This window comes from Sorex fumeus, unplaced genomic scaffold, assembly GCF_029834395.1.
Source record: "Sorex fumeus unplaced genomic scaffold, SorFum_2.1 ptg000008l, whole genome shotgun sequence".
In the NCBI taxonomy this organism is placed as follows: Eukaryota; Metazoa; Chordata; class Mammalia; order Eulipotyphla; family Soricidae; genus Sorex; species Sorex fumeus.
In genome coordinates, this window is record NW_026606065.1 from 34026501 (window position 1) to 34041661 (window position 15161).

General features: G+C 55.1%; 1 protein-coding gene across 1 annotated transcript; it reads left to right on the plus strand.

Moving 5' to 3' along the window:
* Nucleotides 1-3886: 3886 nt before the first annotated feature.
* Nucleotides 3887-4867, plus strand: SOX21 (SRY-box transcription factor 21). The gene has a single exon (XM_056109869.1). It carries the CDS (start codon nucleotides 3962-3964, stop codon nucleotides 4793-4795), a length of 834 nt encoding a protein of 277 aa, XP_055965844.1. The 5' UTR covers nucleotides 3887-3961; the 3' UTR covers nucleotides 4796-4867.
* Nucleotides 4868-15161: the final 10294 nt, after the last annotated feature.

Below are 15161 nucleotides of genomic sequence, written 5' to 3' on the forward strand. Positions count from 1 at the left end.
ATCAAGAAAAGGGGATTGGAAGAGGACCTGACTTGGGGGACAAAAAGCTTCTTCAGGTGCAACCCGAGGAGGACAGGCCGGTTACCAGCCTGCAGCGCCAGGCTGCTGGTACCTGTGCTAGCCAGCCTTGGCCAGAGGCCTCTTCTCTAGGCTGGAGAGGCCAAGAACGGTGATCCCCGAAACTGAAAATTGAAAAGCAAGTCTCTCCAATGTTCAAAGGTGTGACATTTTATTTGATAAATAAACAAACATACCAACAGCACCCCACCCACCTTGTGGAAAAAAAGATTTGAGAAGCACTTTTGTTTTCTACAGTACAACATTCTTTGACTTTAGGAACTTCCAGATTGGGTAGTTCTATATCCCTAAAATAAGCGATATGGTACAATTTGTAAAACCATCCCAGGTAGCCAATGCATTTTATTTGTAATGAGATATCGCACACAGAAAATATACATTTTAATCAGCCATCCAAACAAGTCTTTCTAGCACAATCATATACTGCAAACTATTCTATAACTTAACTGAAGAAAACAGTATTTTCTCTCACCAATATCAAATATCTCCTCAATATTTTTTGGTTAGTCTCATCTTTACACACAGTGTTTATAAATCACGGTTTTTCACCTCTTTTATCCCCACACATTTATTATTTATATGAAAGCATACAATAATTCTTTTCTCAGTCTTATTACAGGAGTAAGGTAAAAGCTCGGAGATGATAATTTTGTAGTTTGTCATCACAAAACAGTATATTTAATATTCTAATCTGTGTAATTACACCTGCCAGTATTTTAGTGCTGCCTAATCCAGAGTCTATAAATGACAGTGTACTTTTAAGAGACACTTATATATATATATATACACATATACATAAAACAAACATAATATAAAAGAAAATGGCTTTAGAGAAATAAGCCCAATTATTTTAGTGATTCAAGATCACAGCTGGTACAAAGCAAACATCGGTATACTTGACAACTTCAAAAATAAAATACACACTCCAACAGTTCCAACACAGTTTCTGTCTCTGTCGTCAGAACAACTAACATTAGAGCAAGTCTGAGATGAAAATGAGTGATAAAACATACCTAATGTTTAAACACATCCGAGGGCCTGAAACCGTTTTTATTGAAGGTGATCATTGCAACTGATGCTGTGTGTGTGTGTGTGTGTGTGTGTGTGTGTGTGTGTGTCCGCAGAAGCGGAGGTGAGTGTAAGTCGCAGTGAAGACAGAGTTCTCAATCCGTACAGAACTTCCTGCTGGCACAAACCACGAGGCTTGTCCAACTGCAAACTGCCCCAGTAAGAAGGCTCATTCTCCCTGCCCGGCAGGCCAACTTACTATGCAAACCTGCAACCACAGCTTGGTGTGTTGCAGCCTATCAAGAGTGAGAGAGAGGGAAATGCAAACAAAATCTCGACGTGAGAATTTTCCATCACACCAATTACAAAGGGGGAAAAAATTGCTCTTTCTAAAGGAAATTTGGCTGCGCCGCATAAAAATATCCCAGTGCCGAGAGACAGGGCTGTTTAATTCTTTTCGGCCTGTAGAGAAATGTGTGGTTAGTTCTCACCGACTTTAAAACATGCGCGTCCGTCCTGAGCGTAGAAGTCAAAGGCTCTAAGCCCATCGTCCCTTCAAGAACTCGGCAGAAAATTAAAAAAAAAAAAAGTAGGCTCTGATAACCCAAAGAGAATCCAAACCCACCACCCCACCCCACTCCCAAATTTCCCGGAGCTCCGGCGTCAGCCAAGGGTGCTGGGCTATCTCCTTTCCCAAAGGGTACCAAGCCCATAGAACTCGGTCGCTCCTGGAGTGTTTTTCGCTCCACCACCTCCGACGGGGTGCATCGACGCCGCCCGAAAACGCGGGAAGCCTCTGCTGCGAGGACCCTCTGCAGCTCCCAAGGAGGAAAAAAAAAAAGATAACTCAAGTTCTGCTGGGGGACGGGTGGGGGGCGGGGGGAGAGAAAAGTCTTAAAGCCTCCTCCGGGGCGCGCTCCCCACCCCCACCCGCCTTGGCCGGGCTTCACCCTCTTCCTCCGGCGCTCCCGAGTTCTCCGCCGACTCCGCGCCTTCTTCCTCCGGGCCCGGGATCCCCGAGTCGCCGCCGGCCGGGGAAGGTGGCGAAGCCACCGGGGTCGGCCCACGGCCGTGCGGCACGCAGTCTCTCCGCTCTCCTCGACCTGCTTGCCGGCGAGAAGAGGTGGGAGGAGGAGAAGGAGGAGGAGGGGGGAGGAGGAGGAAGAGGAGGAGGAGGAGGAGGAAAAGGAGGAGGAGGAGGAGGAGGTGGAGGAGCGGGGGAGGAGGAAGAGGAGGAGGAGGAGGAGGTGGGGGTGGGGAGGGGGGACGGGCGATCCTGTTGAATCTGAGGTCCCGGGGGTGTGGGAGCGGGAGGAGGCTGCGCCGGTCCCTCCTCCCGCGCCGAGCCCGGGGCTCCACCTCCTCGGCGGGCCCCCAGATATACACACCCTCGGCGGCGGCCGGACATGCACAGCCAGCCCCGGCGCCGGGCGCGCGCGCACGCAGGTAGCCGCGCTCACCTGAGCCGACCACTGGGCGCCCCGGCGGCCGCGCAGGCCCGGCCCGGCCCGAGGAGGGGCCCCGGGCGCCGCGGGACTTTTTGGGGGACAGCGGCCCGGCGCGGACCTGCGAAGAGAGGTGATGGCGCGTGACCCTTAGCTTTCCCACCCCCCACCCCCGCACCCCCCGACCCTCTCCGGCTCCGGCCCCGCGGCGGGTCCCGGCCTCCGCCCGCTCCCAGGCCAGCGCGCCCGGCGAAGGGGGCGGCGGAGCCGGCGCAGCAAACTTGCGCGAAGTTAAGTTGCCGGCGGCGGGCGGCGGCCGCCAGGAGCGCGCGCGGGACGCGGCGGACGCGGACGCGGCTCGGGCCGGGCCTGCAATCGGCGCTCCGGGAGCCCCCGGCGGGCCGGCGCGCCTCGGAGGGGCTCGGAGCCAGGGCGGCCCGCATGGCGCGGGCCACGGCGAGACGCGGCGCCTCGGCCAGCCGGCAGGACTGCCTCTGAGGCCCGCGCCCCCCGGGCTTGCTCAAGCCCCAGCCAAGCGCTCTCTTCGCCCGAGGAGGAAGACCGACGACGCAGGTGCTGGGGGAGCCGACCGAACCCCCACCTCCCGGCCAAAAAAAAAATCACCCGCAGCCCGTTGTGCGGGGGTCTCCAGCCTCGCGCTCTACCCCGCGCCTGGAAGATCGGCGGGTGCTGCGATATTTGTGACTGTAGCCTGTGCTGCGCCCTGAGTGCTCGCGGCGCGCCCGGACCCTCCCCCGCCTCCCCCCACTCCCACTCCTCCTCCTCCTCCTCCTCCTCCTCCTCCTCCTCCTCCTCCTCCTCCTCCTCCTCCTCCTCCTCCCCCCCCCCCCGCATCTGCTACTGTCAAATGAGAAAGTCACCGCGGAGCACCCAAACACTCCAGCCGCCGAGAGTCCCCTTTGGCACTTGGCAGCACGCGGCGGCCGGCTCCGCCACTCAACTTGGGGGCGTCTCCGCGCCGCAACTTTGCGGGCTGCCCCGCGCTTGAGAGACACAGAGAGAGAGAGACCCGAGCGCCAGGCGTGGGGGCGAGCTCGGCGCGGCCAGCGGCGACCTGCGGGACAGTCTGCGCGCAAAGACCCTCCGGGAGCAAGAACTCCACCCCCCACCCCACCCCATCCCAAGCGGTGTTGGGAGTCACCTCCGAGAAGCGATCGTCTCCCTTCCCTCCCACCTCCGGAGAGGAATCTCTGCGTGGTTTTTTGTTTTCCATCCCGAGACTGCGGCGGGAGAGACCCCGGGCCGCTGGGGGCGCGGCGTGACCCTGGGCTGGTGGGCCAGCCCCCTGCTCCCGGGAGGCGGGAGCGACGCCCGGGCGCGCGCGGTCCCCGCGGACAGCCAACATTGATTTCCTCCGGGCCGAGGGCGAGGGCCCGGGCGGCGGGCTGCAGCCGCGGCCCGGCGAGAGCATGTCCAAGCCGGTGGATCACGTCAAGCGGCCCATGAACGCTTTCATGGTGTGGTCGCGGGCGCAGCGGCGCAAGATGGCCCAGGAGAACCCCAAGATGCACAACTCGGAGATCAGCAAGCGCCTGGGCGCCGAGTGGAAGCTGCTCACCGAGTCGGAGAAGCGGCCGTTCATCGACGAGGCCAAGCGGCTGCGCGCCATGCACATGAAGGAGCACCCCGACTACAAGTACCGGCCGCGGCGCAAGCCCAAGACGCTGCTCAAGAAGGACAAGTTCGCCTTCCCGGTGCCCTACGGCCTGGGCGGCGTGGCGGACGCCGAGCACCCGGCGCTCAAGGCGGGCGCGGGGCTGCACGCGGGCGCGGCCGGCGGCCTGGTGCCCGAGTCGCTGCTCGCCAACCCGGAGAAGGCGGCCGCCGCCGCCGCCGCCGCCGCCGCGCGCGTCTTCTTCCCGCAGTCGGCGGCCGCCGCCGCCGCCGCCGCCGCGGCCGCCGCGGCCGGCAGCCCCTACTCGCTGCTCGACCTGGGCTCCAAGATGGCAGAGATCTCGTCGTCGTCGTCCGGCCTCCCGTACGCGTCGTCGCTGGGCTACCCGGGCGCCGCGGGCGCGGGCGCCTTCCACGGCGCGGCGGCGGCGGCTGCAGCGGCGGCGGCGGCCGCCGGGGGGCACACGCACTCGCACCCCAGCCCGGGCAACCCGGGCTACATGATCCCGTGCAACTGCAGCGCCTGGCCCAGCCCCGGGCTGCAGCCGCCGCTCGCCTACATCCTGCTGCCGGGCATGGGCAAGCCGCAGCTGGACCCCTACCCCGCGGCCTACGCCGCCGCACTATGACCCCGCGGGGCCGCCCGGCTCGGGACCGGGGTGCGCGCGTGGACAGATGTGTATAGGGACGAGCGTCGCGGCCTCCCCGGGCGCCCTCCCGCCGCCACGGACCGGGAGGCGGGGGCACCCCGGGGAGGGTGCATGTACAGAGCGTTGTATAGGTGCCAGGCCGAGGCGAGAGGGGCCCACGCTCGGGGCGCGAGCGGCCGGGAGCACCTGTCCGGGGGCGCGTGGGGGACTCCCGCGGGCTCCCCCAGCCCCGCACTTCGCCGCCAAACTTCCAGCCGCGCCTTTGCAGTCCGCCGCCGTGGGCGTGGGCTTTGCACTTTGAGGAACCTGTTACGTTTGGGCCCACCGAGGTGGAGCCGTCATTTTGGGACCCGTTGTTGGGTTTTTTTGGGGGGGTGGTTTTTTATTTTTATTTTTTTTCAGTTTTGTTTGGTGCAACTTTTGTTTTTGTGGGGGATTTTCTTGGCCGGCGCTGTTTTGTTTTGCGTTTTTTTTTTAATCTCTCCTTGATGCCTTTATTTTGGTGGTTGTTTTTATTTTTTCTTTCCCCCCCCCAACCCAGGGCCGCGTGGCATACTCTGTTCAAACGTTCGTTTTTACACGGCTGGCACAAGGGAAAAGTTGATCTGGGTCGTGCGTTTCTCCGAGCGCGACGGTTGCAAGCAGCTTCGCCCTCTCAGCTTGTACTGTCTGAACTTGCGGACCTTCGTTCTCCCATGCAGAACCTCCCAGACCAGATCCATTCTTGACCGGTGACCGCCTCGAATCTGGCCTTTTGTATAGGATGATGTCTGCGCTTTCTTTTGTTTTTCATGCCATATGCAAATCAGAGCAAGCGCTCTTTCTCTGGAGCAAAGAACACAAACAAGAAATGGGAGCGAGATAGAATGTTGTCAGTTGGGTTTTCTCCCTTAAAAAACAGAACAGAACAACTCCTCCATCCCCAGCCCCCAATTAGAAGTCTCCTTGAATCCACTCGCTTGGATCTTTGACGCAGTTTACATAGAAGGGAGAAGGTGCCGCTCTTGTTTTTCCCCTTATGACTGAGTTCACCTTAAGACTGTAAATGTGTACATGTCCGTGAAAACATTTGAGTCTTTGGAAATGTGTTATTTGCGCTGTCCTAAATTTGAGTCGGTTTTAGACTCTCGAAAGCATTTTGAGCACATGTCAAAGTTCTTAAAAATTGCGGGACTAGTTTAGGATCGCAATTTTATCTAAGATTAAATCAGACTTTTTTTGTCTGAGTGCTAATTATATATTTATTTAGCAAAACTGGAAAATAGACCCACGGAATTGTTTTGACAGATGTCTCTCATTTTCAGCTAGCATTTCTCCACCAACTTGAACCGTTTAAATGTGTTTTGGAGTTCCCACCCCAATTAGCTTATTTTTTAGATCACTTGCAATTCATTTGCAAATGATGATAAAACACATTTTAGAGACCAGAACCTTCTTTGATTATATTTGGTTTCTTTTTAAATGTATATATATATTTTGACTAATGTTTGTGAATGAAGTTGGCTAACATGTATTTAGTTTCACTTTGACTTTATGTAATATAAAGTTTTTAAAAAGTTTTAAGTATTGGTTTTAACCTTTCTGTGTAAATGGTTTTCTTGTGTGATCCTCTAATTTAATATTAGACGTCTAAACTATATCTGTAAATTAGAATCCGACTATCACTCTGTTCATTTTTTTTGAACAAAGAGTTTAAATAAAGCCTGAACCAGGGAAAAGAGAAAATCCTCTATTTCTTGTTGAGTTCCTAACAAGATTTTTATCTGAATTGCCCTTACGTGCCTGGTCCAGGTGAAGTGTAAGGGATACTCCAAAGGCGGCCTTTGTTTCAGTTTTGAATAGATTTACTAGGAAATCTAAATCAAGCCATTGTTATTCAGAGCCAAAAACCTGATTTATCACATTTTTAATCGTGAATAGGAAAGAAGATAAAAAAAAAGTGGTTGTATTATCTTGGGGGGTGGGGGGAGGCATTCATGAACCAGTTGAACAGTGCCCATTGAAAACATCCAACCCCTTCAAAGCATTTCACCAGCTCCCAGTTAACATTTTAAGAGGGCAAAGTTGTCTGACCACTTTATCTTGTTAGTAGGAGAGCCCAACCACTTAAATCAGTGTAATTTGTTAACGTATCTTTGGCATATTCCTTATTTACATCTTAGGGTATGTGGGAGGGCAGAATAATCACTGCTCAAGACAATGTCCAACTTTTGACCTCTCAGGCTTTATTCTGTCATGTTAATAGTATTAAAATAGAAGAAGAATGAAATCGAATGGAGTGAGGGCTACATTTCCAGGGTTAGACGTGCTTTTGAAATGAAGAATTAAAATTTCAGAAATTAGAGGGTATGGTGGGGGGGGATCAATCACACACACAAAAAAATCAGCACTAGGGGATCTTTATAATCCCCCAGGAAGGAGAAATTTTTAAGAAAGAATTCTCAACTAGTGCTAAGAGTCTTTCCACTTACAAGTCATGTCTCGGACTGTTAGAAGGGACCCAACTCTAGAAGCCATTGTTTTTTCCCCCCACGGAATAATATTTTAAAAACCATGAAAAAGTTTTGGAAATGTGAGAAATAGGCTCTGCTGGTTTGACCCTGATCCACTAATTAAAACGATCCCTCTCCTGTTATTCCCCGAGCTCTTTGCAATATTATAAGTTAATTCATATGGTTCTGAGCGATTATGCAAAACTAATTTGGACTGTCCAGGGGTAATTATCCCCGACACGGTTAATTAAATCCTTTCAAGCCTTCGTCTTTCCCTTTTGTTGCAGCCCATCACTTCTCAACACGGAACTTCCTGCGGCTCTCTGGAAATCACCCCAGCCCTAAATCTTAGTTACCTCCCTGCGCCTCTAACTCGGGCCCCGCCGGCCTGACGCTTTCTCGCGCCCCTCCCCCGCGTTCTTCCCCTTCCCCACAGATCAGGGTTTGCTGATTCCGAGAGTGGGTGAAAGGGAATGAGGGCTGGGAAACCGGGTAAGGGGAGGGGGGAGGATGAGGCGGGGTAGGGGTGGGGGTGGGGATGGGGGGCACCCAGGGTCACTTCGCCAACAGATTGTGCGGCTGTTGGGGGGAGCCCACTAGCTCGCAGGGTTACTCGTTTATCACTTCTCTGACTCCAGCGGTCTTGCTAACAGGTTGGCGATTTCTGCGCCTGGAGAAAACCTTCTTGCCTAGTCGGAGCGGGCAGAATCAATCAGATGGGGCGGCGCGGGAGGGGGGGAGGTGCGACTCTAAGATCAGCGGGCGCCGTGCAAGAGCCTGGTGTGTGTGTGTGTGTGTGTGTGTGAGGAGGGGGGGGAGGGAGAAGGAGAAAGAGAGGGGGAGAGCGAGAGTCTAAATGTTACCCACAAATACAATTCTGAGGGTAGCTCTGCATCTCTAGCCAACTCTCCCCTATTTCTCTCTATCCCTCTCATTTTACTTCCCTTTCTCTTCCCTTCTTTCCCCCTCTTCCCATCACTTTATTATTTTTTTAAGTACTCTCCCATTCTAGTCTCTTTCAAAGTTTTAAAAAAGCCAAGTCGTCCCGGTTGCCTGCAGGTTTCAAAGCCAGTCTCCCCACTCGACGGGCCCTCCGCTTGGCTTTAGGGCTGGGCGCAAACAGGTGGGCTCGTTCGGTCCGAGGCGCGGGCGGCAGCCCTAGAGGCCACGGTTGCAAACGGGTGACCCTCCGAGAAGCGGGGCAGATAGCCGCTAAGGGTCATTTCATTTGTTCGTTTCCTGCTCCCCACCCTTTACATCTTCCCGCCACCCCTCAAAAAAAAGGGGGGGGGGGAACTAGATGAAATTCGGCGTGGATTTCCCCCCACCCGCAGCTGGGGGCCGCGGCACGGCGAAGATGCAGAGAAGATTCTCCCGGTCCTGCCTGAGCCGAAGGGGAGCGGCGCGCCAGCCAATCAGAGCGCAGCTCGGCGCTCCCGGCCGCCGCCGCCGCCGCGGCGGCCGAAGTTCCCGCACCGCGCCCGCCCGAGCGTCCGTGACTTTCCCGCGCCCGCAAGCCCAGCCCCGGCCGGGAGCGCGGCATCCCAACTTGATTAATCTCTCTCCCGGGTCTCTCTCCCTCAGCCCAGTGCATCTCAAAGGTCAGCCCTCTTCTTTTAAAAGCCTGATATTATTAATTCACTGACAATCCCTCTCCCCCCCCCCCATTTCTTTTTTTTTTTTCCTCCTCTCTTGCAGGGGGAAAAAAAGAGAGGAATGGGGAGGGGGGAGCGGGATCGTGAAAAGAGCTTTTTTTCTTTCTTTTTTTTTTTTTTTTTTTTGTCCTTCAGTGGGAGCGTTTAGACAGTCGAGGAGGTTTTGTCCGGGAACAAAACGCAGGGTTGGGAGGTTTTGTGAGCGTGTTGTTTGTTGAAGTGGAGCTAAGAAAAAGCGGCGGCTTTCTCCCCATTGTGAAGAAACCAATCAGTGGTATTTGGAAAACTGTTAGCATTGTGCACTTCTTCTGTGTCCATTGTGAGGCGTTTCTTTTCACAAGGTTTTTTTTTTTCAGCCGATCCAGCTGGCCGGAATGAATAGCAGTGCAATGTGTACACGCTTTGTCCCTCCGGCCTTCAAGTAGCCCCTATTGAATAGACTAAGTTGACACTGCGTGACAGTGAAACAACATAATAAAAAATACATGAGCCCCTGAATAGGAGCAGGCGCATAAATAAATAAAATGGGTGACCAAAACTGGATAAACTGAATGACAAAACGGTGAAAGGGGAACAAAAAGATATTTAACACGCTAGATTAGCATTAGAATGCGATCTACAAGGCAGAACAATTGATGAATAGGTTTACCGGCCAAGAAAGAAATGGACTAAATGCCCTTTGAATAGATATGCTTTTTGCAAGAGCTTTGAATAGATATGCTTTTTGCAAGGGCTGAATGGGAAAAGGTAAAGATGAAGCTATGCAAATGAGCCAGAGAACTTTTTTATATATATTCTTTAAACACACACTGCGGGAGAAGACGGCTGCCTCGGGATGTTTATAGAGGCAATAATTGCCATTATTAGCATTGTCTGCAGCAGCTAGAAATTGAACAGGTTGGGATAATATAGGGTAGCAGTAATTATTCTTCTAATTAATGGTCCTTTGCTACTTGAAAAAAAGGAAAGAGGAAAGGAGAAGTAAAAGTTAGGCAGAAGTTAGTTTTCCTTGTGTCGATGCGCCCAGCATTGGAATCCGGGACGCAGCAAATCTGGCGATTGCAAAAGGCAATGCTGAGCTTGGAACCCTCCAGGCTGCCAAACCCTTAGAACTCTGGGTTGGGGGCTTGGCTCCATGCAATGCTGCGTTTCTTGACGCTAATCCGGAGTCTGGTATGTGGTGGGTGCTCAGTGAATGGTATAAACGTGGGGAACCCGGGACTCCTATGGGGGGGGAGGGGATGCTAGGGCCAGGTTTAGCCTCCTTCCACCCCCACCCCATGAAATGACGCCAAACACTCTCCTGGCAGCTACAGCCCGTATCCTTCTCCGTGGTCCTCTGCCCAGTGCAACCCGAAACAGTTTGCGTGCGTAGAATCACAGCCCTCACCTCCCACCCGCCTCAAGAATTAGAATACACTGAAAGGTCGGCTCAAGCCCTCGAGTTTCTCCCGGTGCCCCGCCTCTCCCTCCCCCGCCACCCCACCCCCACCCCCCCACCCCGGTCTGGTGATCGATATTTGCCTCGACGCCACCGGGCTGGCTGGGAATCTCCGGGCCCGAATGCTGGCGGCGGGGACGCACTACATCCTCTCGGCCCTCAGCGGCTAGCGCTATCACCTTGTTTCCTTTCCCCGTTTCCTTTGCTCGTCCGCTGGACCGCTGGGCCGCCCAGCCGTCGAACTGCCCAGCGCTCGCGCCCCCACTCCTAGGAAGGAAGGCAATAAACAGAGACCGAGCGGCGGGTCCCCGCAAAGGCGCGTAGAGACGCGGGGAAGCTTGGGCTTGGAAAAGCAGTGACAACTCCTTCTGAGTTATTGTAACCCTCCCCAACCCAAAAGGGGGGAACACCTCAAACTCTCAAAACCAGCTTTCTTTTTTCTTCTTTTGCAAGAAGCAATTGAGCCTTACTAAGTGCCTGGGGGACAGAAGGGGCGCGCATATTTTAACGCGTAACCTGAGCCCTAGAGATTGAAGTTTCCCTTAAAAAAAAAAAAAAACGGCAAATTCCTAGAAGCCTACAAATCGCAGGGGGAAAAAGTGCGGGAGGAGCGCCCCTTCGGGAACTGCCTTGAGTAGATAAACTGCATCGCGTTTGGGGGTGATGCTACTTGTGGGGCGGCAGCGACCTGTTGGATCGAGGTTCAAGGCTTGTGGCTGGGCCCTGAGCCCGCGTGCAGAGCAGGAAAGGGGTCCCTGCACGCCTCGGAGCTCAGAACTTTGCTTCGTGGACCCCAGACTTCCCCGCCGCCCCCACCCCAGCCTCTCTCTCCGTTTGCTTTATCCCGAGAACTCCATCTCCCCGGCCGGGCCGTCCCCATCATTCACATTGGCTGCAGGAAACCAAATCGACTTTGGGTTTTTAATTCCTTTAGAAGATACCTCTACCTGATTTCTATCTCCTTGGGGTCTCGAGCTTGACTGGGGGGAGGGAGGTCGCTGAGGGCCGTTTTGACAAACAGCCAAAGTTTAGGTTCTAAGCAGTAAACACTCCGCTGCTCTCCTTGAATGTATTTATTATCATATTAGCGAGGACTTAGAGACACACGGCATATTACTCATTTCGAGCCTCCGGGCAAAGAATTTTTCCTACTGAGATCGACCAGTAAAACCAGATTTCTTAAGGGAAATTACAGAAGAGTCTTCAGAGTCCCTTCACGGCAAGATATTACTGGATTGTCAATTTCAGGGGGCCCCCACCCCGTCTATGTGCCCCACCCTCTCAGTGTTCCCCCTCCCCCCAAAACCCCCATCCCAAGGTAATTAGCCACTTGCAGGAAGCTTGAAATCCCCAATGCAGAGGCGCAGCCCAGGGTGAGACCCAGGAAAGCTTTTCAAAGCTTTTCAGACCCGTGGCTCCTCTGGGCCACCTTTTCATCAGGTCAGGAATAGGGAGCAAGTCTGTAAGAAGGATACTCTTCTCTGCCTTTCCAGGACCCTCGAGTTGGGGGTAGGGCGAGAGGTGGGCTTCCTGGGATATTAGTGGAGCCTCTTCTTTCTAAAATTCTTCGAAGATACTGACTGCCACTGAATTCAGGGGCCCCGTTAGACTTTTTTTATTTGCTCTGTCATGTTTTATGTCTAGAAGTTCCGAATCACTCCCTCTTCTCCACCTGCCCCCTATCCACTCGCCCCTACCCCACCTCTCACACACAAACTCCGGTCTCTAGCACTCAGGACCTAGGTTTGGAGCAAACTAGGGTCTATTGATCTCTTATGGTAAAGTCCCATGGACTTTGAAATTCAAACAGACTGCTGGCTGGGAGGGCGCTTTCAGAGCTGGGAAAATGCAGGAGCATCCTGCAAGCCCATTGCAGAGCTCATACCCCACCGATACGTAGCTGAAGTTTGGGAGAGGGGGGTGTGTTTCAAAGTGGTTGATTGGGTTGGGCAGTCTTGGGGGCAAGCTGCACAGGTGAGCCTGTGAGAAGAGATGGAGAGCCTCTTGGGGTAGCATAGGGAAAGGGGGTGCTGGGGATGCAGGGCAGAACAAAAGTCAGGAAAAAGGGGATAGGTACAGATGGGTACGGTCTTTCACTTGTGGAACTTAAAGGTACATGTCAAGGTAGCAACAAAGGTAGCATAACAAGAGAACTGATCCACACAGTTGGGAGGGGGATGAAAAGGAGGGTGTTGGTCCTTGGGGAGGGAGGTGGGTACATTCGTGATGGGTGTGATGCAGGAATTACATGCATGAGAAACCATCATGAACAGTATTGTCAACCATAGAGTCTCAGTCAATGAAAACAACTTTTTAAAGAGTAAAAGGAAATGCAGCTGAACCAGAGATTGGCAGAATAGCCTTGCCAACCCCCCCCCCCCCACCCCACCTTCCTTCAAGTTCAGCTCATGGAAAGGTGATGCCTAGAGTTGATGAGGATGGGAAAGCCCGACAGCAGAAGGAGGTGTGGGACACCCACACCTTCAGATTTCCCTCCCACTTACCCCAACACACACACACACACACACACACACACACACACACACACATCCTTCACAAGCTCTTGCAAATCAGTCTTGGCTGAGAGAAGCAGCAGATTGGACTGGGGAGAGAGGGCAGAGGGAGGTGATGGTCTCCAGCTGTTGGCAGGTTTTACATGGACCCCAGAGGCTCCCCAGGTGGGAAACTGGAGGGTTTGGGGGGCTGTCCTAAAATCTCACCCCCTTCTCCATACAGCTCTTCTGGTCCATCTCCGCCCTTTGCTGCTGGAGCCACGGTTTTGGAGAAGGCTCTGAAGGGGTGGGAGTGGGGGGCAGCCCCTTCCTCACAGAACTCATCTCAGCGCGTCCCCACGCTGGAAAACACTTCGTGCGCCCTAAAACGGACATCCTGCGTGGAGACCCTCTCTTCAAAAAATGAGTCATTATTAGGGCCGGACTTGAAAAGGCGGGTGGGTAGGGTCACCAAAAGTGACACTGGAAAGAGGAAGAATTTGCTTCCCCTTCCCGGGAAATCGGCCCTAGGAAGACCCCGAGGGCCACCACACAAGTTCGTCCCCCTGCTCTGGGGGCGACAGGCTGGAGGCAGAAATAAGGAGTCACCCAGGGCCCTCAGGGCCGCTGCCCGGACAAAGACGCCGGCCCCAGCCCGCAGCTGGCGTGCGCTCCCCGTCCCCCGTCCCGCGGTGACCGTTTGTCCTTCTCGGGGACTCAGGGGCTCCAGCCAACCCAGACTGGCCGGCGGTTCGCGCCGCAGGTTCTGGTGGACGGGGTCGCGCTGGCCTCAGGCCTCGGGGATACCCAAGAGCCAGCGGCCTCACCGCCCCCACTCTGCCATCCGGCTCCTCATGGGACTCGGGGAGCCCAAGCAGTCAGGCCTCGTGTTCCCCCAAAGGCCCGGGGAAGCGCCTGGGGTCGGCGGGCGGCAGCGCTGCGTCGTCGGGGCGTACCACCCCAAGCCCCCGAGCGCAGGAGTTGGCAGGGGCGCACTCGCTCTAGCCTCTTCAGGTCCTTCTCTTTCTAGAAAGTGTCCTCGACTCGGGCTACGCTCCAGGCAGGTTTCAGAGACCCAGGGCGGGCGCGGGGGGCGGGGATGTGAGTGTCCCCCTAGCTCCTAAGTGTGGAAACGTCAGTGCCCCGCACGGGCCGCGGTGCCAAGCTAGGACGCCCCGAAGGTGGAATCCCGGTGTACTGGATGGAGGCGGTGACCCACCGCCTGGCAGAGAACGGCGAGCTGTGGGGGAGAGGGGAAGGAGTGGAGCTGGGCGCTTCGGCCCGTGGGCTGCCTGGTACCCGAACTCCCCCACCCCCCAAAATCAAATTCCTGCCACCTTGGACCTCTCGGTCTCCCGGAACGAAGACACCCAGGCCTTGGCAGCTGCCGGAAGGGGCAGAGCCGGGGTATGCATTTTGGCCCGGGCAGCTTCACCCGCGCCCGGAGTCCGGGAGCTGCCCTGCGCTCGCTCTGGGAGCCGCGGGGAGCGGGGTGGGAGGTGGGGGGTGGCCAGCCTGGAGCTCGGTGAGGACGCGGGGATGCGGCGTCTCCTCGACCCCCAAAGCCTCGCTCCAGCCTCAGCCTCCCGCGACGGTACCCCGAGCACCGCCTGCGCCCGCTCCTGGGGCGGGGGAGGGGGGCAGGGGAGGGGGGAAGGGGGTGGAGTCCGGGTAGGCGCCCAGCCTTCTGGGGGGGCATTGGGGGTGATTCGGGTAGATTCCGCGTGGGCGGGATAAATTCCTGGTCTGGGAAGAGTGGGCACTGGTACCTTTGAAGGAGAAGCTCCCCTCGCTCATCCCCAAATCCCCCCTCCTCCACCCGCAAAGCAACCCAGGAGGAAAAAGGACCCTTCTGGCGAAAACGATCCCGGAACGCTGCAGGGAGCTGAGTCCTTCGTTCCAGCTAGCTCAGCTCTCCAGGCTTGTCCTGGATTGACCTTCGCGGGTGAATTTGGAGGGAAAGGTTCTCTAGCCAGAGTGCAAGTTCTTTTGCAGAACTGTGAAACTGTGAAAGCAGTTCAGAGAATTCTGGAAGGTTCCTTGACTAAGGAAAGCTCCCTAGCGGGGAAATGTTCTCAGAAAGCTTCAGGGGCGGGTGAAGAGAAGGTGCTTAGGGATCAGAAGGTGTATCTTGATCTGGGGTCAGCAAAGAAGCTCGCTGGGGTTCTGGAAGAGACTCATTATCCCAGTTTTATCTGAGAGACTTCTATCTCAGTGAAGTTTCTCAGCTCAGAGGGCCAGGGAGTGTGGTGGTGTTATATGCTG